The sequence below is a fragment of the Sciurus carolinensis genome, chromosome X, assembly GCF_902686445.1.
Source record: "Sciurus carolinensis chromosome X, mSciCar1.2, whole genome shotgun sequence".
NCBI classification, from domain to species: domain Eukaryota; kingdom Metazoa; phylum Chordata; class Mammalia; order Rodentia; family Sciuridae; genus Sciurus; species Sciurus carolinensis.
The window spans coordinates 89,029,754-89,054,512 of record NC_062232.1 but is presented as its reverse complement, the minus strand read 5'-3'; the positions used below and the strand labels follow the sequence as shown (position 1 = coordinate 89,054,512).

The window sequence follows — 24,759 nt, the reverse complement described above, 5'->3', positions numbered from 1 at the left end:
CAAGCCCTTCAGTGAAAGGCTTAAATGGCTGAAAGGCATTCGGCCATTTAAATGATAGGCTGGAAATTGGTGGGTACTTGAGAGAATCTCTTTGTGTTATCCAAGTAGTCACAGAGGCACCAGTGTTGCTAGAGCTCTGGCAGGGACAGATGAGGTTTTCTTTGCAGTTCAGCTGCACTGGGATTGTGGACAGCCAAGCCAGCAATTGCCAACTGGTGTTACAAGTGTAATGGCCCTGGTGCCAGGCTGTCAATTCACCCAGGTACCTCTCTGGGACAAGTGGCTTGGCAGCCTATCAAAGTTCCAATGAATAACCAGTGCACCCTTGCTGAAGTCAGAGTGAGACTGCAAGTGTGGGGAACACTGCTGTACTGGAAGGCTGGGGCTATGTGGAAGCCATGGTAGCAGTGATAATGTGAGGGGAAGAATGCTGAGAAGCCTCCTAGGGGAAAGAGAGGGTAGTAAACACTCCAGTGTGGAGACAGGCTACAATGTGCACAGCAACCCACGAACAAGCACCAAGGAAGATTCCAACGCAATAAGATATCCTCATCTGGAGGAATGGTGTTCAGATACCCCGGGGGTTGGCCAAGTTCTGTTTCAATGGTCCCTCCCATAGCCTGAGACCTTCAATAGCTAAGAGACCATGCCAAAGGAGTGACATTTTGATCCTAAATCTCCTGGGGGACCTGCCTAGGCCTCATCCTTCCAAAGAAACTTTTGGTTCAATCAACATGGTTTAAGTACTGTGCATTACCCAGAATACTACTAGAACTTTGGGAAGCACACTTCTTCATCATTCATGGATTGTCTTCCCCCCTGCAGAGCACAGCATCTCTGACCTTCAGACACTAAACACTAGTGGCATGATGAATCACTGGGATAACACAAAACTCCCTTGGACATTTCCAAAAGCTTTCTAGGAATGTGCAGTTTTGACCCTCATGGAAAACTAGTGGCAAAGCCCATTCAGAACATCTGGTATCTCTTTTTTGCAAACATTTACTGACCCAGGGGCTTCTATATTTATAGGGATGTCTTGGCCCCAGTGTGGGAACCACAGGATATGTATGGGTCAAAGCAGGTTTTCTGGGTAGGTGCTATAGCTGCTCAGCAGTTTGCGCAGCATTGGCTGCATTAAAACATTCATTCTGGGGATGACATTCTCTTTCTGGAAAGAGGCTGGAAAAAGCAGAACAGATATTTCTGTCCCATAGTAGACTACCTGGGGGCAAATCACATCATTGCCTCTACTCCTAGGCACTAAGAGAATCACTAGAACTTTCTGATGCCTGGCTGACCTGTTAACAATCACAGGTTTGTAATTGCTCTTCCTGTGAAAAGAACAGTCAGGGCGGGAGTGTAGCTCAGTGGTAGTGTGCTTATCTAGCATGTGCAGGGCTCTGGGTTTGATCCCCAGTACTGAAACACAAAAGCCAAACTGGTTGTGGCCAGACTTTTCAAATCTTGGTTTGGTGCTTAAGATGTGGTTGTTTTTTAAAAAGCAAAGCATGGCTCAGCTAATTTCCCAAGAGACTGCATTTGTTTATTTCTGTGTGTAAACTTGTGTAGGTGTTATTGTATCAATATAAATTGCTTTTGCTTTATAAATGGCTTAATGATCTTCACACTCCTTAATTCCTAAGAGTCCTCAATGACCCTGTGTGACATGAACATAAAGCAGGTGACAAGCAGATGCGTACCCATGTGTCCACACACATTTTGACAATTACAGTCCACAACTGAGCATGCAAATTTCCGCCACCAGCCATATCTGAGGACTATGCATTTTTGCAGCCTTGTGCTCATAAGCACTGGGAGCTCAAAGGCCAACTTGCTCCAGCAGTAGCAGCACGTGCAGTCTCAGAGGAACGTGAGACACACAGCTGTGTGTCCTCTGCAGAGGCAATGTTGACCCGGGAGAGGAGACTCCGTATGTACCTTAACAGTAGTCCGGCCATCAAATGTGAATGACTTGATCTGCCCGTTTTCTAAGAAAACCTTCAGGACGTTGGGGATGAGGAGGAGAGCTTCCTTCTTCATCATTTTCTATGAACCAGCAGGAAAAAGTCAAGGAGAGGGCTCATTTAGAAGGAGAGGGAAGCCAGAGAAGGGTATAGAAAGGAAGAGAGAGAAGGTTAAGGAGACAGAGAGCCAAAGGAACGGCAGGGCAGACACAGAGGAAAAAGATCAACAATGATGTTATGTGGAGACGAGAGCCAAATTCCCCAAGAAGACATTGGAAAATATCAAAAGTCCATCTCTCATATGACATCACAGTGCACTTGCATTCCCCTGTGATTCAAAGTGTGGCAGCTTTGGGCAGTGCTTTGCCCATGGAGACCACCGTATGTAATCTGAAGGCTTCCTTTGGAGCCCAGCCCACTCACCTCAGCTTATCACCTGATACGTCCCTTTCCACCAGCTGAAAAGAAGCTGAGACCTCTTCTCAGTCTGTGCCTTTGCTTTATGGCTTCCTCCCTTCTGTGGCATCCTTATCCCTTTCTGCCTTGGTCCCTGCCTACCTCTCTGGAGTCATGACTTACCATTCTTGGTATCTTCACCTCTAATAATTCTTCGTTACTCAGGGACTATCTTGCTTCCTACAGGACACTCAGCATCTCTGACCTTGAGACACTAAATGCCAATATCATGAAAAGTCAGTGGGCTGATACAAAATATCCCCAGATATTTCCAAAGCTTGTGGAGGGTGGGCAATAGTAATGCTGATTGATTGAGATCTACTGGCAAGGCCCATTTTCAAATACCTGATAGCTAACTAGCAAAAGTTTTCCTGGTTCAGAGGCTTCTTTATTTATAGAGTGGTGCATGTTAATTTCTCAATAAAAATTCATTAAATAAAAGCTATTTCTTCTGCTTTCCTCTTTCCCTTCCTGGAAAACTCCTATTCATCCTTTAAAACCCATCCCAAATATGTATTCTGTCAAGACTTAGACCAGATGGTTGAAACTGGTCTCCCCATGTGTTCCTATGGCAAACTATACACACCTCCCTCAGTGTGTGTATACACACACACACACACACACACACATGCACATACATATATACCTATGTGTGTGTGTGTGTGTGTGTGTGACCCACCTCTACCATAATATATGTATGTATATTCAAATATATATTTGAAATTAGAAGTGGGCTAGGAGTTGATCCAATCGTTCCATAAGTGCTCATATTTTTGACGAATATTTGTCTTTCATAATCAAACACTAAACTCAGAGCACAATGACCATGGCTATTTGTAATGCCAACACTGAACTGGGTTCCTGGCACACAGTTGGTTCTTAACAAATGGCTGCTAAATGATTGAGCAATAGGGGCTTAATATGTGCTTACTTGAATAATCAGACTCATCAAGAGGATCCAACCATTTCTCTGGGCTAAGATCATCAGTTCTATAGAAACTCATAGACTTGATTCAGTGGGTATTCACTGAGTCTCTCCTCTCTGTCAGCTAAACTCCCAGGATGGTGACAGCAAAGATGGAGGACTTGAGTCCAGCCTTACACTATTGTTATACTGACCCAAAATTCACATACCTTATGAAACCAAAACAAACCAACAGGCATGAGATGGTTATGGTTTTCTAGATAAGATGTGTTGGATTTTGATTCTGAAGGAGGTGGTAGACGTGGATTATTAGAGAAACCAGATGAGAACAGTAACTGTTACAAAGCATTCGATAGAAAAAAACAAGTTCTCCTGAGTTGGAGTGTGGCTGGCAGTGGTGGGAGTCAGAGTCAAGTCTGTCTGGGGTCAAGCCAAGGTGGGCAGTGATGGGATATAAAGTTGGAAAAGTGTGACTCCCTGATCCTGAGATGCCTCTCTCCTGCCAAGCCCAGAGGCCCTGGAGCCCCAGGCTGATGACGCTCAGCGGTGGCAGGTTTTATTTAGCACACTGGGCTGGACTCAGATAATTACTTAATTGATTTTGCTTAAAAATAGAGTTGACAAGAAACGCCCACAGGATTTATTTTTGCTCTGGTTGCTTAATAAAGCCTTGGAACACAAGGGGAAAGGGATGATAGGACAGCCCGGAGTCACCTGGACCTGGACTAGCCCAGGTCCCAATAGGCTGCTATGGTCCACACCAGCAGCAGTGGTGCAGTGGGTGCTGTTATGACGTCACATAATTTCCTGAGCACAGAGAAAACTGGGAGACTGATGTGCATGTCTCTCCAGATAGGAATATCAAACTATGCTTGGTGGCCTGTCCAGGAGAAAGAGAAGTAACTCTGGATTGGTTTTAGCTACTACTGTGCATTCGGGTTGGGCTGGAGCGAGGGCTTGATTCTACCTGTGGCCTAGCTCTGAGGTATGGAGAAGGGAGTCATGGTGGAGGACGGAGAGTGGAGAAGGGAAAGAGAAAAGGGAAAAGAGAGAAGGAGGAAAAAAGGGGGAGGAAGGGAAAGTTTTGAGGGTGTTCTGCACTGGGTGTCCTGGCCTTGGTTGATTCCTCTGTAATGTGGAGAAGGGATATTGAATCTTTCCAGATTCAAGTCATATGTCCTTGGGGTATTGAAGGATTCAAGATGCACATGTCCCCTTGGTGATTTGGATCTCAGGATCTGCTTCACTTTAATCTGCAGGGGCTCTACCATTCTCCCTCTTCTCTCTGTTCACCAACCCCTGCTACTCTTTAACCTTTTCTTCCAGGACTGAGATGGATTCCATCTACCAATTATTCAAACAGCTTGCCAGTGGGGTCTTTTGGTTTCTCCAGCCTTTCTCATACAGAGATGGAGGAGGGCACATGCTAGGTTTGGAGATGAGTATCAGGGAAATGGAGATGGAAGAAAACTGTGTCCTCTATCCTTTCTTCTGAGTGGCTCTATAGAAGTGCCTGGCATTCTGCTGATTTTTCTGCTTGTTCTGGGCCTGCTATCTTCTCTCAACAATTGCAGCTGTGCCTCAGTACATAAATGCTAAGGGCCCCTGACAGCTCAGCCTGTCACTGTCTACAAAAGCACACAGGAGCCTGTTAGCTGCAGTTATCCCTATCCACTGGGATGTCACCAACTTCCACAGTTTCCTAGGGGACTTTAGGCCAGGATCCATGCCTGCTGATCACACATATTTTTGCTCTCCATTCACCTCTTTGCATCTGCATATCTGAAGCAGACAGCTGACTGCCTGTAAACACCACAATGCAGTGAGAAAAACTGTAGCTGGCCAGTACCCCCAGATTGGCTGCTGCATGGCACAGACTGTCAAATATTACTGCTACTCAATATCCTACTGCCCAGCAGTGGCTTCTCTGTTGTCTCAATTGAATCACTTGTACCCCAACACTACTGAGAGGTGTCAGTGGCAGGAAACAGTTATTTATTTTGCATCCCTTGTGGGGCTGGGAACACAGTAGGGGACTAACAAAAACCTGGTGATTTAAGGGGAGCCTGAATTATTTCCCCTTGGCAGCTTCGCCCATCACCACAGTCTTCTCCAGTCAAGATGTGGAGTTGCAGGAGCACTTCAATGTGAAGAGAGCTCAATTTCACCAGCTGCTTGTTCTCTGGATCTTCAGAAAATCATTACTTCCTTCCTGCTTCTATCAAGTAGCCAAAAGATGTTTATGGAGCACTTGCTCTGAGTGAAAGTTATTGTACTAGGGACAGAAATTTCTCTGAGCATCAAGAGTATCCTAAGTGAATCAATATAAGTTTCTTCTTCGATGCTTAGGACCTCTCTGGATGCTACACCCTCCTTTCCACTCACCATCCGCTCACTCACAGCATCCGGATCCTCATGCTCCAACCCCTTCAGAATGCCATTTACTGTGAGGAGCCCCAGAGCAAGACTTTGACAGCCAAGATGATTCTGGTCAAGAGCTGAGGGTAGGGAGTTGAGAATATACTTACTGCATCTATTTCTCCAACTGCCACCTGCTCAGAAAATCGGACCTTCACAGGATTGGACCTCAGCTTGGCCTTCTTCGCAGCACTGATGAAGGCAGATTTGGGGGACTGGAAAAATAATAGAGAGCTGGTAAGTTCTCCATACCTGGGGGAAACCTGAACTTTGTCACATCATAGTTAAGATGTTCCAGTAGAGTTGCATTTTGCCATTCTGATCAAGAAATCAATAAATAAGTATTGGTTACTTACTATGTGCAAGGAACCTGCTAAGGACTGTCCCTCTATGTGATTGGTGGTTGTGCAAAAGCTGAGCATGAATCTGAATTTGGATAAATTGAATCCTATTATTAATGCTCTAAGCCTAGGGGAATTTACAAAAATTCTTTAGTAATAACATATATTGAATTTTTATATATTTGGTTTCCTTAATATGGGATATGCCTAAATGGTGGATTTTATTACATCTGAATACAAGCTTCCCAAAGGAGTTACAGAAATGATCTTATTCATTTCACAGATATGCCCTGCCTCTAGGAAGGAGGTGCATAACAAATATTTTTTAGATGTGGGAGAAAGGAGATCCAGCACTCCAAAATGACTCATCCAGTTTCCACACTATTCAGGAACAGAGATATGAGACATTTAACCCAGGTCTACTTCTGGGCCCTACCATTTTGTTTATCCAATTTTGTAAGCAAAGCTCAAAGAATCAGCTAAGTTCTCTAGTTCTTGAAAACTCTCCCAAAAATTCAGCAGGAAGTATGATTAGCAAACACTCGAAATTACAGGTGGATCTCCATATCCATAGGTTCTGCATCCTTGGTTTCAACCAACCACAGATCAAAAATATTTGAAAAAAATTATATTTTCACTGAACATTTACAGACCTTTTTCTTGTCTTTACTCCCTAAACAATACAGTATAACAACTACTTACGAAACACCTACATTGTATTTGGTATTAAAAGTAATCTAAAGATGATTTAAAGCATACAAGAGGATGTGGGTAGATTATATGAAAAGACTATGCAATTTTATTTCAGGGAATTGAGCATCCAAGATTTGGGTATCCATCTGGTGAGGTGGGGGTCCAGCAACCAATACGCCATGAATACTGAGGTGATTTTTAGATCCCAGGTAGCCTAGCAGCCAGGAAGCACAGAGGCTGTGCACAGGGGCATCCTCATGTCTTTAGGGACATTTATTCATTTGACAAATTTAGGACGGTCGTATTCTGTTCCAGACACTGTTGCAGGCAATGATTAAGACAGCAGTGAACAAAACAAACAAAACTCTCTGGCCTCATGGAATGTCCATTCTATTAGGACCAGACAGAAAATGAACAAGTATCTTTAGATAGCAAATAAGAGTTGTCACCCCTTATCCATAGTTTCTATTTCTGCCATTTCAGTTCCCCATGATCAACCTCAATTTGAAAATATTAAATGGAAAATTCCAGAAATAATTCACATTTGAAATATATTGTTACAATTTTTCTATTATTGGTTATTGTTGTTAAATCTCATACTATGCCTAATTTATAAATTAAACTTATCATAGATATGTATGTATAGGTGAACAGTATATTTATGGTTCAGTACTATTCCCTTTTCTGGGTATCCACTGAGAGTCTTAGAACACCCTACAGATGGGTCTTATCACTATACAAAGAAAAATTAAGCAGGGTAATGGACTACACAAGAGAAGGTATAAGAGAGGATGAGAGTGGTAGGAGTATTACTTTAGCAATTTTGGGAAACCCTATAATACCTTATTATTAACTAGTCACCTTGCTTTTCAATAGATCTCAAAATTTATTCCTCCTGATACTTCATATTTGAACAGCATTTCTCTGTTCCCTCCTTTTGCCCCAGCATCTGGTAACCACTATCTGCTCTGCTTCTGAGTTAGATGTTTTCAGATCTCACATTTAAGTGAGATCATGCTCAGACAAGCAGCTGGGAGCTGGGTCATGTAGGGCCTTGTAAGTCAGGGTGAGAACTTTGGATCTCACTCCAATGGACAGATTTTGAGCAGACAGGGTCTGATGTGTATTTTAAAAGATGTCTCTGACTTCTGTGTGGAAAATAGAGTGTGGGGGGGCAATGACAAGTGTAGGAAGACCAGTTAGGCATGTCTAACTGCAATATTTGTACCTGTATTTGTAGCACAATTCAAATATGATGGAGGCTTGGCTGGGATGGCTAATATTGGAGATGATGAAAAGTGGGCGATTTCAGGATATATTCTGAAGACTTAGTCAAGATCATATGTTGATAGGTCAGATATGGGATGTGAGAGAGAGAGGAGTCAACTAGAAGAATGGGGTTTCCATTTACTGAGATGAAGACTAGGGGCAAATCAGGTTTGGAGTCACTTCAAAACCCCTCCCCCAAGGGCCTTGCCACAGAGACTGTGAGTCCTATCATCTGGAATTTCTATGTGTTGTGACCCTTGCAAAGGTCTCTGACAGCTGGAAAGACAATATATTAAGCTATTATATGCCATTTACACTGTGGTTGGGATTCATTTGCAAGATCAGCCACAGGAGTGCAGGGCCCTAAGATAAAGACACACCAGAAACAAAGGTCCTTATCTGGTCATGGGCCTCCGGCTCAGCTGCATTCTCTATCAGAGTCAACAATCTCATTCCATACAGAGAGCAGACTGCAAAAAGCCACTTGTTTCATCCGAGTCCAGCAGGAATTGAGCAGTGGGTCTTGGACCTGGCTGCATAGTAAAAATGCTTAGAGCTTTTAAAAATCCCAAGGCCCAGGTTCCACCCCTGACCCATTACATTGGAGGAAGTCCTGGGGTTGGCCAGGCACAGTAATGCATGCCCCGGTAATCACAGCAACTCAGGAGATTGAGGCAGGAGGATTGCAAATTCAAGGTCAGCCTCAGCAATTGAGTGAGGCCCTAAGCAACCTAGTGAGTCCCTGTCTCAAAATAAAAAAGGGCTGGGAGCTGTGTGGTGGCATAGGCCTGTAATCCCAGCAACTCAGGAGGCTCAGATAGGAGGATTACAGGTTCAAAGGCAGCCTCAGCAACTTAGAGAGGCCCTGTCTTAAAATAAAAAATAAAAAGGGGCTGGGGATGTTGCTCAGTGGTTAAACACCCTCAGGTTCAATCTCCAGTACCAAAATAAGTAAATAAGTAAATAAATAAATAAATAGCTGGGGTTGAGGCCAAAGCATCAGTATTTTTTAAAGCTTCTGATGATGTCAAGGCGCAGCCAAGATTGAGAACCACTGAGCTAAAGGAACCTTAGACTTATCCTGAGCCACGGAGCAAATTTGTTGGCAGTCGACGATACAGCACAACGAAATCCAGGGCTGGAGATGGTTGTAGAGAGTGATTACAGCATCGATTGTTCATGGAGTCAATAAATGCCTTTGTGTGTTGCACAGCCAGGTGCTCAAATCCCAGGTGGGGGCTGCAGGCTGATGCAGAAGCAAAGGGAAGGGGCAAAATAGAAATATCTGTAGCTCTGCTCAGCCAGCACAGTTTGACTACATCTCCACAGTCACCCGATTTCCCATCAAGGTGCCACAGATGAGAGGTGGGTAGAAGCTTTGTTCTACCTGACAGTCACCCTCACCCTTCTCTGTAATCATCTGCCATCAGATGGCTCCATGGCATAGTGTGGAGCAAGGCATCTCTAGAAACCTAAATGGGCCATGCAGCACACTCTTCGTTCTTCAAAAAAATATTTTCAGTTGCAGATGGACACAATGACTTTATTTATTTATTTATGTGGTGCTGAGGATTGAACCCAGTGCCTCACACGTGCTAGGCAATCACTCTACCACCGAGCTACAACTCCAGCACCCCACCCTTCATTTTAATATGTGAAACAGAGGCCCAGGAAGAAAGTGTGGTTCACCCAAAGTACTGAAATAATTGAATAGCAGAGCTGAAACCAGAACCCAGAGTTCTTGAAACTTAGATTAGTGATTGTTCCCCCACAGCAGGTGGAAGCTGAAAGTCCATTCCTGATCTTTCATCCACTGATTCTGGTTCCATCTTGGTCTGCCTTAATGGATTTGAACAAACGAAGAACCCCAACTGGTATTCTTTGATGTATTTGCCCACAGTGGAGGGGTCAGCATTTTTATTCTTCCTCCCCCAAATCCCAAATTAAATCCTGTCCTGGAGATATTTTCTTTGTATCACTATAAAATGAAAGATTCAGATATTTACAGGAGCAAAACCACAAAGGAGGAAGTGGAATTGCCAATATTTTCAGGGATTATAATCATTTCTGGTGTCTGTTTCAGAGCTATTTTTAGCTTGTTTATGCCTCATTCCTCATTGACCCTTGTCTTGTTGGTCTCTAAGACTCCATCATATTCTCAGTCTTCAGCCTTGATCGCTAATGGTGACTCACACATTGCCAGCCAGTCTCTGCTAGATGTCATAGTGTCATGTCTAGCCTTGTGCTAAGACGCAGGTGGGGCCTGCCTTACATGGGGACATAAGGCAGCTCTCAAAGGTCTCCTTGTCCAGAAGCATCTTCAAAGCTCAGCTGTGGGTCCTGAAATTCTTAATATGAGGATAACTCCTTTGAATTAAAATACTGAGAATTGGGAAGGCCCAGTTCAAAATGCAAATGGGGTACCAGGGAGGGGTGACAAACATTTCAGGGCCCAGCAAATGGCAGTACTGCATGGGCCCAAACTTTCCCAACTACCTGTTTTTGCAAACAAAGCCATAATTGGAACATGGGAGGCCATGACCTTTTCTTATATATTGACTGAGGTTGCTTTGGGGTTACCCCTTTTGATCTGCAAAGTCAAAAATATTTACCATATGGCCCTTTACAAAAAGTTTGCTGACCCCTGCACTAACTTACTGGTATGTACAAAACTACTGTTTCTAAAACTTGCCCAAAGATAAGAATCACTGGGGAGTGTTTGTTAAAACACAGAAGCCTAGGCCCAAATCAGACTTAAAAAGGCAGAATCCCTGGGAGAGTGGGGTTCAGCAATCTATATTGGTGAAGATGTCCTAACCCATTAAGCACAGATTAATTGAGTGCCTTAAAGCTGGGACATCAGAGCTCTTCACTGACCCTATTTTCCTCCAAGCAGCTGGGAGTCTCATTTTGCAACAGGCACCCTTTCTGGCTAAAATGAATTTTGGCTTGAAACGCGGGACTAGAATTGTTAAGTACCTTTGGGGCCACTGAAAGCCCCTTGAAGCAAATATGAAGCCAGCAGCTAGGTGGAATAAGGAATTGGAGAGATAGCCTGCCTCTCCCTCAGGGATGAATTCAGCAGCTGGTGATTCTTTGACCATTTTTAATTTGGTGGCTCTATTAGTACAGATTTCAGAGCTGTAATCATTCATATCTTGGCCAAAGTCAGGTATATGGTCATTTTAGTGGCCCCCACTTTCTTAAAGTTTTATTTTTGTTGATACATAATAATTGTACATGTTTATGGGGTACAATGTGATGTTTTAACACATGTTTTCTGTTTTAGTCAACTAGTTCACTGCTGTGACTAAGGACCCAACCAGCACAATTGTAAAGGAGAAAAGGTTTATTTAGGGGCTCAAGGTTTCAGAGGTCTCAATCCATAGACAGCAGGTTCCATTCCTTGGGGCTCAAGATGAGGCAGTACATCATGGAGGTAGAGTGTGGCAGAGGGAACCAGCCCACATGGTGATCAAGAAGCAAGAGAGGGTCTTCACTTGGAAGATAGAAATACATACCCCAAAGCCACGCCCCTAATTCCCCTCTCCTCCAGCCACACCCTACCACTTCAGTTACCACTCAGTCCCGTCAGGTGATTAATTCACAGACAGGGTTAAGACTCTTATAACTCAATCATTTCTCCTCTGACCCTTCTTGCATTGTCTCACATGTGAGCTTTTGGGGGACACCTCACATTCAAACCATAACATATACATTATATAATGGTTAACTCAGGGTGATCAGCAAATCCATCACCTCAAACTTTTATTATTTCATTGTGTTGAGAACATTCAAAATCATCTCTTCTAGCTCTTTTGAACTATAATTATTAACTATGGCCACCCTACTGTGAACAGAACAACAGAACACATCCCTTTTATGTAACTTTGAAATCTAAAAAAAGTTAATCTCAAGGAGTAGAGGTTTAATGGTGGTTACCAGAGCCTGGGGAAGGTAGGGGGGAATGAGAGAGGTTGGTCTACAGCCCTACTTTGATTACTGTAAATGGCTGGCGCTCAGGTTCCTGCCTGAAGCTTTCATGGTTTTCTGATTTTGCCTTTTTGCTGGCTCATTGTCTTCGACACCTGAGCCTACTTACAATCAATTCCCATAGCAACCAGTGAGGGCACCTAGGATAATGGAGGCAGTCCTGGTTTCACCAGGCCATTGATGAGGGTACCAGAAGGACTTTCTTCCTTCACTTAGGACTGTCTGGAGATGAACCTCACTTCCAAGGCCTCCCATAAGCCACATTTCACGCTAACTTCCTCCTTCACCTATCTCCAATACCACCTTCTATTGTACTTGGTGGTTCTGCCTACAGTTTTGTGCACACAGTGGGTTTGTTCCATTTCTGGATTCACTTCATGCTGTTCCCCTCCCCATCGTTATCTTTCAGAGTCCCCCACCCGCATTCCGCACACACTTTGAAGTAGTGGGAACTGAACCCAGAGCCAACCCTTTTATTTTATTTTATTTTATTTTATTTTTTTAATTTGAGACAAGGTTTCACTAAATTGCTGAATCCAGCCTTCAATTTGTGATTCTCCTGCCTCAGCCTCCCGAGTCTCTGGGATTACAGACATGTACCACCAAACCTGGCTCCCAGTGTCCCTTTTGACCAGCTATATGCCATTTCTTATAAAAAATACAGTTCAGATTCTATCTTACTCTTAAATCCTTCCCAAATCCCTCCATTCTCCTCCCTGGATTTCCTACAGTATCCCTGTTAATTCACCCTGCTATAGCTTATATCCCCAATCAGGTTGTACAAGAAAAGATGACATTTTATATTATCATTTCTCCCCCTAGTACCAAGCACACAGTAAGTACAGCATAAAAGATATTAATTGATAGCTAAGATTAATAATAAATTAGTTCATTAATTCAGCAAATATGGTTTGAGTACCTACCATTTGTCAAGCACTATACTTCAAGAAGCTCTGTGGAAAACCAGTTCTGTAGTGGTTTTCATTATTTTGTTTTTCCCTCTGGGCAAGTAGCTCCAAGCACTAGGAATTCAGGCTCTTTTGGTACAGACTACGTTTTCAGTATCAGAAAACTAGGATTTCATTTGAAGGGACTATCTGGACCTGCTTTACCAGAACCATTCTAGGTGACAACCCAGTATTTTGTTTATCTATTTAAAAATATTTATTGAGGACCTACTATGGACCAAGAACTAAGCATACCAACACTTGTATATATTCTGTCACTCACAGGAAACGGTTGGTCACTCAAAGATTAAGGAACACCCATATAAATACATAGAGGCTTAGTAAGTACCTATGTAGTATGATTTGAGGGGTCCTGGGAAAGGACACCTGAAAATACCCTTACAACGGTCTTCCATGGTACAAGTAACTCTGTTAAAAGAAAAATGTCAAATGAAAAAGACTTCACATCAGAATAATTTGGGGAACCTTTTCAAGGGCCCCATCCTCACAGATTCTAATTCAATTAGTTAGGGTTAGAGTCAGAATATCCAAAGTTTTAAGAGCTCCTCAGGTGGTTCCAATGACTATCCAGGACTAAAAACCATTACCACTGTATGCAGCAGTAGGCATTAGATTATTATCAGTCACAGAATGTAGGAGTAGGAAGAAGCCTTAGGGATTATCTAGTTTGGTGTTTATTAAATTCTACTGATCATCAGAATCATCTGTGGATCTTATTACAAACACTGATTCCTATGTCACATCCTGGATACATTAGGAGGTTGTTTTCTGGAAGAAATGGCTATCAAGCATATTTATGGCAAGAGTTCAGTAAGAGGCAACATTCTCCCTGTACCCATGAAGAGTAAAGTTCTGCAGTGGACACACTACTATTTTCTGTGATGTAGGAATGTAACACGGAACATGTTGGGGGTCTTCGAGAAAATTTCACTATACCTTGAGAGAGAAGATTCAAGATTCTCAGTCAAATCTTGTTAAGTCACACACTGAACTGCTCCAAATTTCATACAGGTTATGATCTTAAATCCCCCCCAAAACTCACCCTGGTATTGTGTGTGTGTGTGTGTGTGTGTGCGCGCGCGCGCGCGCGTGTGTGTGTGTGTGTATGTGTGTGTGTGTGTGTGTGTATGTGTGTGTGTGTGTCTGTGTGTGGTACTGGGGATGGAACTCAGGATCTTGCACATGCTAAGCAAGTGCTCTACCACTGAGTTACAACCTTAGCTCTTATTATTTTATTTTGAGACAGGGTTTCACTAAGTTGTACAGTCTAGCCTCAAAATGGCAATCCTCCTATTTTAGTCTCTGGAAGAGCTGGGATTATAGGCATGCAACAACATGCCTGGATACTCATCCTGGTAGATTCTTTTTTCTTTGTTTCACAAGAGAAATTGAGGATCACAAATATTAAGTAACTTGTCTAAGACTGTCTCAGGCACAGGTACTAGAGTGGGGATTCAAACCTTGTCCAGATGGCCCCAGAATTGGAGATTTTCATACCCTGCACTGCCTGCTACAGTCTCCATCCTCTGGGCATCTCCATATGAGAGCTGACCCAAGAAGAGTGGGCATTGCCTTGTTTGACCTCAGCTGGGAACGGAGTGCACTGGGCAACTCAAACATTTCATGCTCTGTGCATGTCTGCAAATGACCAGGAAAGTGCTCTGAGTATTGATTTTGCAGGTTACATATAAATTTTAGCAAGTAGGCGAATTTTCAAATCCAGAATCTATTGATAATGATGATCAAATGTAGATGTATGCAAAGCTGCCATTCAGTTGGAATGCCATACTGGTTGTAAAATCTTGAGGGATTTTTTTTCACACTGGTTAGTAAGTAGATGCTGCCCTAAATTTCCTGGGTGCCATCTGACCTCTCCCCTGAGACCTCTGTACCAATGTAGACCAAAACCTGGTATAACTAGAAGTCCTCCAAGACTAAGTTCCAGTTGTTTTTACTGGCTTACATTCTGATTGGTTGGCTCCTACTGCACAGGTTGGTAAAGGTTGTATTTTTGTTGTCATTGTTTTTTTGGTACTGGAGATTGAACTCAAAGGTGGTGAGTGACATCCCCGTTCCTTTAAAAAAATTTTTTGGAGATAGGTTCTTTTATTGTAATTTTCTAATTAGTTATACATGACATCAGAATGCATTTCTATTCATTGTATATGAATGGAACACAACTTTTCATTTCTCTGGTTGTGCATGATACAGAGGCACACCATTCATGTAATCTTACATGTATATAGGGTAATAATAGCCATCTCATTCCCCCATCTTTCCCAACCCCATAATCCCTCCCCTACCCTCACTCCCCTCTGCCCCAATCTAAAGTTCTTCCATTCTTCCCTTGCCCGCCCCCCCCATTATGAATCAGCATCCACATATCAGGGAAAACATTTGGTCTTTGGTTTTTGGGGATTGGCTTATTTTTCTTAGCATGATATTCTCCAACTCCATCCATTTACCTGCAAATGCCATAAATTTATTCTCCTTTAAGGCTGAGTAATATTCCATTGTGTATCACTAAGTTTCCTGGGCTGGGCTCAAACTTGCAATCCTCCTGCCCCAGCCTCCTGAGTTGCTGGGATTATAGGTGTGTGCCACTATATCTGGCTCAGGTTGTTAAAAGTTTTGACTATCACCTGAGAGAGAGAGAGAGAGAGAGAGAGAGAGAGAGAGAGAGAGAGAGAGAGAGAGAGAGAGAGTGTGTGTGTGTGTGTGTGTGTGTTTGCTCACTTCTATACTCCCAGGCTAAGCATAAGGTCAAGGAATAGAATGTAAACTTTGGGAGGTCAGCAACCATCTCTGTCCCATGTACTGTTACATTTCCAGCCTATAAGATTGCCCAGAACAGGTTGAGGCAGGAGGATCACAAGTTCAAAGCCAGCCTCAGCAAATAAGGTGAGGCCCTAAGCAACTTAGTGAGACCCTTTCTCAAAAAATAAAAAGTGCTGGGGATTAAGTGCCCCTGGTTTCAATCCCTGGTGCCCACCCCAAAAAAGACATTAAAGAGTATCCAGAACAGCAGGTATTCAACAATTGCTTGTTGAATGAATGAATGAGAAACTCACATTGGGGTTAGTCAGACAAAGCCATTTGGAAAACACGAGTATCCAGCCAGGTTTTAAAGGAAACAGATGTTATCAGAAGAGATGTGGAAGAGTACAATGACAAAAGTCTGCTGGGCAGAAGACGTAAAAAATGTACAAGGAAGAGAAGGAAAGTAGTCTGGCCATGGCAAAGAGGCCATGGGATGGGACAAGTGGAAGCATTAGAATTGGGGACAAGGGAGTGTTGGAGGAACTGGAATGGGAAAGTTAGAATGGAGATGGTGGGGGGGGTTAGGTTCTTTATTCTGTACCTAAGTTTGGGCATTTAAATTTAGGTTGCTTTTTAGGAAGTTGGTTTTCCTTCATTCCTTCAACCGGTATTTATTAGTGCCTACTCTGTGCCAGGTGCTGTTTCAGCTACTAGGGGTTACAGTAATAATAATAATAATGATGATAATAATAATAAAAATAATAATACAACTGTTCCTACCCTTTGTGGAGCTCACATTCTAATGAGGAATATAGATAATAAACATATAAATATACATTTCATGGGAATGTAAAATAATCTTGCCGTTCCTCAATAAACAAACATATACTTAGTAAATGAACCAGCAATCACACTCTTGAGAAATGAAAAATTATGCTCACAAAATCCTGTACATAAATGTTTACAGCAGCTTCATTCATAATAGCCAAAAATTGAGAAACAGCCTGGATACCTGTCAATGGTAGATGATTAACAAACTGTGGTATATCCACACCATGGAATACTACTGTGCAATGAAAGGAACAAAATATTGACAAGTTTGATAAATCTCAAGGGCATTATGCTGAGTGAAAAAAGCCAATGCCCAAAGATTACATAGGATATTATACTATATTATTCCATTTATGTAATATTCTTGAAATGATGACATTACAGAAAAGGAGAACAGATTAGTGGTTGACAGGGATTTCAGGAGGGAGTGGGGGAAATGGGTATGTCAGTAAAAGGACAACATAAGGGTCCTTTTTCGTGTCAAACTTTTTCAGTTAATTTTTTTGGCACTGGGGATTGAACATAGGGGTGATCTACTACTGAGGTACAGCCCCAGTCTTTTTTATTTCTACACAGTGTGTTGCTAAATGGTGAGGCTGACCTCAAACTTGCAATCCTCTTGCCTCGGTCTCCCAAGTTGCTGGGATTTCAGGCGTACGCAATACCCAGTACCACATTTTCTTTATTCATTAATCTTTTGATAGACATTAGGCAGGTTCCATAATTTGGCTCTTGTGAATTGTGCTGCCATAAACATGGGTATGCATGTATCATTATAGTATGCTGACTTTAATTCTTTAGGATAAATTCCAAGGAGTAGTATAGCTGGGTCATATGGTGGTTCCATGCCTAGTCTTGGAGAAACCTCCATAGTGATTTCCATAGTGTTTGTACTAATTTACAATTCTGCCAACAGTGTAAAATTGTTCCCCTTTCTCTAACAGTTAGTATTGTTTGTATTCTTGATGACTGCCATTCTGGCTGGTATGAGATGAAATCTCAGTGTAGTTTTGATTTGCATTTCCCTAATTACTAATGATGAACATTTTTTCATGTATTTGTTGCTGGCCCAGTGTCTTGATTGTGTTGGTGGATACACAAACCTACACATCTGATACACATTGTGTATATGTGTATAATTCATATTGAACTATATATGCTAATTGAAACAATGTTAATTTCCTGATTTTGATATTGCACTATAGTTATGAAAGTTGTACCTACTGGGAGCAGCAGGGTAAAGGATACACAATATGTCTGTGTACTAGATTTGCAACTTTTTGTGAATTCACAATTATTTCAAATGAAAAAAGTTAAAAATATATTTCGCCAATGATGAAAAGTTAAGCAGTATCAGGAGATAATGACAGGTAGATGCTATCTTAGAAAGGGCAGTCAAGGCTGGGTGCTGTGGAGCATGCACATAATCCCAGTAGCCTGGGAGACTGAGTCAGGAGGATCATGAATTCAAAGCTAGCCTCAGCAACTTATCAAGGCCCTAAGCAACTCAGTGAGATCTTGTCTCTAAATAAAATACCAAAAGGGCTGGGGATGTGGCTCAGTGGTTAAGCACCCCTGGGTTCAATCCCTGGTACAAAAACAAAACAAAACAAAAAGGGTAGTTAAGGAAGGCTTTTGCAAGGAGGTGACATTTGAGGAGACCTGACTAACAGAGTACCCTATAATGTGTCTCTGATCAGACCAATATATTGTAACCATACAAAAACCATGTTTTTGGGGGGACAACTGGTAGCCATTTTCTTTTCTTTGTTTTTAAGGGGAGGTACCAAGGATTGAACCCAGGGACATTAACCACTGAGCCACATCCCCAGTCCTTTTTTACATTTCATTTAGTGACAGGGTCTCACCAAGTTGCTTAGGGCCTCCCTAAGTTGCTGAGGCTGGCTTTGAACTTGCAATCCTCCTGCCTCAGCCTCCTGAGCCAGTGGGATCTCAGACATGTGCCACTGCACCCAGCTCTTGGTGGACATTTTCAAGACAGGAGATTGTGGGGGCAGTTGTTGGGAACTGACTCCCCACTGACCATTTGACAACTGCACATATGCAGTAAAATGAGAAGGGGACTATTCATGACACCCATGAAAGGGTGGGGTCTTCTGACCAGAGTCAGAGAATTGCAATTGCGTGAGGCCTGCCTGGGAGCATTGTATGTGTCAGTATTTATATGTGAGATGTATGTGTATGTGTCCGACAATGTATATGTGTGAGTGAATACATGAGTGTGTAAGTGAAAGTGTATGTAAGCAAGTGTGTGTGTACGTGAGTTTATTGCATAATAGGGATGCATGTATGTGTATTTGTAAGGATATATATGTATATTTGATCATATGCATGAGTGTATATGTGTAGGTGAAGTTCGCACAGGCTCAGAAGAGGGCTGGGGGCCTTAGGGTGAGACATTCACTGCTGGGCTTGATTTGAGCCTGGACCCCCTGACTCAAGCTTAGGCCCCACACCTGTGCTCCATTGCCTGGCTTTTCTTAGAAATACTGTCTCTTTTTGAAAAATCTTTCCCTCACTCCATGCCAGGGAATTCCTTCCCCTCCCTCAAGGTCCACTTCAGGGGTAGCCTCGTCCAGGGATTGGGCTATTAGTACCGGGGAAAGATGGGCTGGAGGTGGAGTGAGGGCTGTGAGTTTTGCATGCGGAAGTTTTACATCTGGATTTGTACATTCAAGTGTGATTGCGATCAGTATGTATCCTAGTAATGGACACTAGGCTTTCTGAATCCAATGCTTGAGGAGAGGGACCTGAAGATTTTTACTTTTTGTATTTAATGTGATTATTATTTTTTGGTGGTAATGGAGATTGAACCCAGGGCCTCACACATGTTAGACAAGTGCCCACAACCCTGTTTCCATTACTTTTTTTTTTTTAATTTTTGAGATGGAGTCTCGCCATGCTGCCCAGGTTGGCCTTGAACTCCTGGGCTCAAGAAATTCTCCTGTCTCAGCCTCCCAAATAGCTGGAACTGCAGGTACATACCACTGTGCCCTGCTCAAAATATTTTTACTTTTAATAAGTAGTTCGATAGACAATTGTGGTCAGGCTTATTTAGGAAACACTGTTCTATGAACTTCTTAATTTACAGATGAAAAAATAGATTTAGAAATGGGAACTGACCCACCCAAGCTCACACAGCCAGTTAGTGACTGTCCTAGGACAAAGATGAATCTCTTTGTCCAATGCACCTCTCAGGAATTTTATGTGAAAGTCCTCACATATGGTGCTGTAACTTATATGTCATAGGTTGCTTAGTAAATACTTATATGTATGAATAATACTAACACCCACCATCTTCCAGGGCTTTATGAGAGTTGGACACTGGATAGATAAATTTGGATGGCACACAACAAAAAAGAAGTGGAAGTAGATTTGGAATGGAGGCAGTGGGCAGCTTAAGTGGGTAAAGCAGGGGACAGGAGAGGGAATACAGCTCTGCACAGTCCTTTAAAATCTTCAGCCTTTGATGTTAGAGTAGACATGATCTCTATAAAGTATTCTTTAAATTCACTCCTGAATCCTTAACTCCTAGGATCATCCTTGTTGGTCCTAGTGTCTGATCCCCCCTCTTCCCGTGCTGTTGCTCTCTAATACAGGGTCATCTCTTGTCAGTCAGAAGGAAGGACAGATGGCAAACAGGCTCACTCACCTGATGAGTGTGCAGAACTGTAAGAACGATGAATTCCTTAGCGCTCCTACAGAGAAAAGAGGGAACAGGAGAGCAGTGTATCATGCACTAGGTATTCATCTAGTACAGGAAGCAACACCAGAATTTTCCCCTGGGTTGCATTCAAGGATATGGATTAGGACAGAGGGTAATCTGAGTATCTGCATGAATGTCTTGCCTCTCATCATTTGTGGAGTCTGACACAAACCATCCATATAGGTTCATGCAGGCATCTGATGATGGTATTACCATTACCTCTGGGGTTGTCATTTTTCAGGTCTTCTTTTTATATTCCTTCTCATATTCTCTCTGTAGAAATCCCCAAACTTTAGGAGCAATTTTATCTGTAGAGTAGAACATTCTCAAGGAAAACTAAAGGCCTGAATTATGGAACGCACAGGGCATCCAACCACTGGATCCTGGGAACCATGTACAATGATTATTGGCAATTTGGTATTTAAGCAGGAGGAGAAACTCAAAGGAAAAACCCAAAGGAGGTCATTTGGTCAGCATGACTCATACTCAGCAGATTTGTTTTAATTGAGGGAGCAGAAAAAAATGAGAGCCAGGGAGCAACAGATGGAAGCCAAGACTCTCTCCAGATAGCAAATATTCAAAAGGATGAGGAATTTGAAACTCTTCCGACAAGAATTATGCCAGCGATCAAAGAGCCTGTGAGGTATGAAAATTCTCTCCCAGGAATACATAATCCTGTAAAAGAACTAAAAGAAATGGAAATAGTTCGCCCCAAAGGAGCTTCCCCTTTCCTTGTTGACTTTTTTCAAATGTTTATGGGAATAAAGGCATTCAAGAAGTAGTGTTAAGACAGACTTGATTCTGGGCATTTGAGAAATGCCTAGGCCCCTTGCTTAAGAACTCTGAACAGTTTTCATATTCAATGATGCAAAGTCCAGGCATGAATCAGCTTCAAGGTCTTGAAGTTCCCAAGGAGAGTTGTGTTACAGGGAAAAGACTGAGGAAAATCCTTTATCTTGAACAGGGAAGGGGTATAACGCAAGTCATGTGGCTTATCTGCTCCAGCCCCAACTATGTTTCCCCATTCATTTATGATGGCTTACAAGGCTCTCCTTAATCTGGACCTATCTTCCACAACTCTTCCCCTTCCTTATCTGATGCCAGTCACACTGGCTCCTCCCCTGTTCCTTAATCAGGCCAGACACACTCCTGCCTTAGGGTCTTTGTACTGGTTCTTCACTTTCTCCAACACCTTCACCTCCTTCAAGTCTTTCTTCAAATGCCACCTTCTCAATGAAGCCCAAACTGGCCATGCTGCTTAAAGTTACATTCTGTAACTTTGTGTCCAGCACTCTCAACCCTCTTTACCCCAGCCTACTTTCTATTCTTCAATAACATTTATCGACTTCTAATACAGTGTACAATTATTTATCTGGTTCACTGCTAAGTGTGGGTATCTACCAGAATATAAATTCCAATGAGTCAGGGATTTTTGTCTCTTACTCAGTGCTGTATCTTCAGTACCTAAAACGGTGCCTGGCACATAGCAGACACTCAGTAAATCATTGAAAGAGTGACCTACCAGCCCCTGAAGTTATCAAAAGAACCCTGGAATCCCTCAAAAAAAATTAGGTTATTTTGTTCTAGGTACAAAGATGTTCACTAGAGGCAAAGTAGACTTCCAGGTGATCAGGCTTAAAGAATTCCAATATAACCTAATGGGGTGAAAAGAATTCACCCCATATCAATGTGGTGGTTGAGGGTGGAGGATGGAGGGTGAGGAGTGGGGGAATGCATGGATAATTGGACTTGGAGAACAGACAAACAGAAGGTCATCAGGGACCAGACACATGTTGGACTGGAGGGAAGATGCTGTGGAAGACCTGTTTTGGAATTCTGGATGGAGCATTCCAAACCCCTTTAGAGCTGAGAAGAGGGTTCTATACCACATGCAGAATGCTAAGTCTTTTGAAAGCTAGGGAGGGACTCTGGGACCAAGTGGGCTTTGGGGATTCCCAGAAGGATGAGTAGAATGAAAATACTCTGAATTAACAGATAGAGGATTGAGGGAGATGGAGGCAGAGATGGAATGAGAATACATAAGGGAGAGACAGAGAGACAGAGAGACAGACAGAGGACATGGTCCCATTTGAGGATAGCCAGCATCCCCAAAGCCAAGGTTAACACATGACCTTTATTGTCTTCACCTTTATCCTCTTGTTCCATATCAACAAACTATGGAAGTGTATGAGCACATGGTGTGAGTGGGGGTAAGGGGATTGTGTGTGACATGTGTGTGGAATGTGTATAGTGGTAAGGGACAGGTAAAGACAATGTGATTACTCTCCATTCGCAGATGCAGTGGTCCCCTGAATACTCCCTTCCTCTCTCACCTGCTTCTATCTGGGGAGGATGGACATTAAGGTGTCACAAACAACAAGGGGATAATCCACAACAGTAGGTTCCATTTCTCAAGCCACTGGGAAGGGATCTGATTTTCTCCGTGTGTGTGTGTGTGTGTGTGTGTGTGTGTGTGTGTGTGTGTGTGTGACTATGGGATGGGATGGGGAGGTGGGAATAATGTCTTTGCTGATCTCAGAGTGTTCTTTTAATGTCCTATTTATTCTCACCAGTCACTTGGTCTGTCCCACTGCATAGTAACCCCAACACAAAGGGGCTCAGGTGAGGAGATCAGTTGGGGACGGTAGAGGTGAGGCTGTAGGAGGAGATTCTTCTTTGTGCCTACTCACATCATCCGAGCAAGTTTAAGCCAGAGTCTGTGAAGCTTCTGCTAACCCTGACTGGTTGTGCCCTGTAGTTCTGGGTAGCCAGGAGCCCTGGCTGGGTCTATTTTGCCTGGAATGTTTCCTCTTTGGGGGCCAGGGAGGATAGTGGTAGACCTAGGCCTAGGGTTGGGGAATACTACTCAGCTCCTGTCAAGGCCCCAGAGGCCCCTGTTACCTGATGAGTTCTATGAACCTCTCCCTGGGGGCTTCACTCACGTCCTCCTCATTAATAGCCACAATCTGGTCACCAGCCAGGAGCTTGTCCTCAGAGGGGCCTCCTGCAGAGGAGAGGAGAGAGGCGTGAGAGCTTCGAGCTACTGCTGGGAAAGCACAAGTCTGGGCAAGAGCCACGGTGCCTGAGGGAGACTTGCAAGGCCTGCAGGAAATGATGCTTTTGGCTGCTGCTTATGGAAGGTGGGAGGGCAGAATAACAACAAAGAAAGAGAATGCAGCGGGCCTTGTTTGACTGGGCGTGGTGTGGTGGCAAAAGGTCCCAAGCCCAGACCTCATACTCAGACAAGGTTAGTAAGTGCTTTACTGGCTTGGTTCTAAAGAGGAACACAGACTTTCAGACTGCTGGGGATGTTACAGGTGACAGAAGGAGGGGGAGGAAACTTCTTCCTCGAATATTATTCATACTTTCTGGTCTGGAATGGTTTAGGCATTCACTTGCTCGGAGACAGGGGGATGGACTAAAAGACTTAAAGGGTTTAATCTTCTTCAACATTAAAAGATGCTACTGTTCAATAAATGAGGAAAACAATGCATGAATTCTTGGACAGCTGGAAATTTATTTGCTTTCTCCCTTTCCCATCTCTACTGCTGAGCTTCAGAAAGTAGACCTAGCTGAGAGCTATACTTTTTTGTATGATACTTGGGAATTTAACACAGGCATGCTTTACCACTGAGCTGCAGCCCCAGCCCTTTTTAATTTTGAGACAGGATCTTCTTAAGTTGCTGAGGTTGGCCTTGAACTTGTGATCCTCCTGCCTCAGTTTCCCGGGTCATTGGGATCACAGGCATGTACCACTGCACCTAGCATATATACTTCTTGGTTGGAGGAAATGGTAGGGATAGAGGGATGGTATGAGGCTGTACTGCTTCTGCTGTTCAGCAAAACCTTTTTGGACTGATGTTTTTCAGTCTCAGAGAATGAGAGGTCAGATCTGGCCTGACTCAAACCAGAAAGAAATGTTTAATGACATGTCCCACCCTTAAACCAGCTTCAACTCTCATTTGTGTCTACTTTTAAAAGGCAGATCCCAACTTCTCTATCTCTCTAAAAACAAGGGTGCTGCCCAAATTCTGAAAACATGAACATATACAGCAAATATGTCGCTTGAGGACAGCCCAATGGCTCTGGAGCCACAACCCTGTGTGGTGAGGAAGGCTGAGCCATCATGGCCAGCAGGAGTCACCACTCTGACAGCAATGGCCATGAACTCTCTAGGCCAACACAGTCTCCTGCCAGCAGTGACTTCAGTAGTGGAAAGAGTGGTGGTGAAGAGTAAACTCTTTGCCGCCAGACAGACCTGGTCTCGAATCCCAAACCTGCAATTAATCCACTAGTTATGTGACCTTGGGTGAATGTTTCTGAGTTTCTCTTACCTTCTCTGCAAAATGGGAAAATAATAGTACCTATACATCATAAGCATGTTGGGAGGATAAATGAAATGATGAATGTA

General features: G+C 43.1%; 1 protein-coding gene across 5 annotated transcripts in view; it reads right to left on the bottom strand.

The window, feature by feature from the left end:
• Positions 1 to 24,759, bottom strand: part of Frmpd3 (FERM and PDZ domain containing 3) — a 142,247-nt gene that overhangs the window by 45,206 nt on the left and 72,282 nt on the right. For 2 of the 5 annotated variants that reach the window (XM_047535963.1, XM_047535959.1), the window contains 2 exons: positions 5,877 to 5,981; positions 1,942 to 2,049 (listed from right to left, as the gene is read on the bottom strand). In XM_047535963.1, the coding sequence (XP_047391919.1) occupies positions 1,942 to 2,046 (105 nt within the window). In that variant the 5' untranslated portion in view covers positions 2,047 to 2,049; positions 5,877 to 5,981. Of the gene's footprint in view, positions 1 to 1,941; positions 2,050 to 5,876; positions 5,982 to 20,294; positions 20,341 to 23,249; positions 23,353 to 24,759 lie in introns of all 5 variants that reach the window. The other 3 variants (XM_047535961.1, XM_047535962.1, XM_047535958.1) reach the window with 3 other exon arrangements.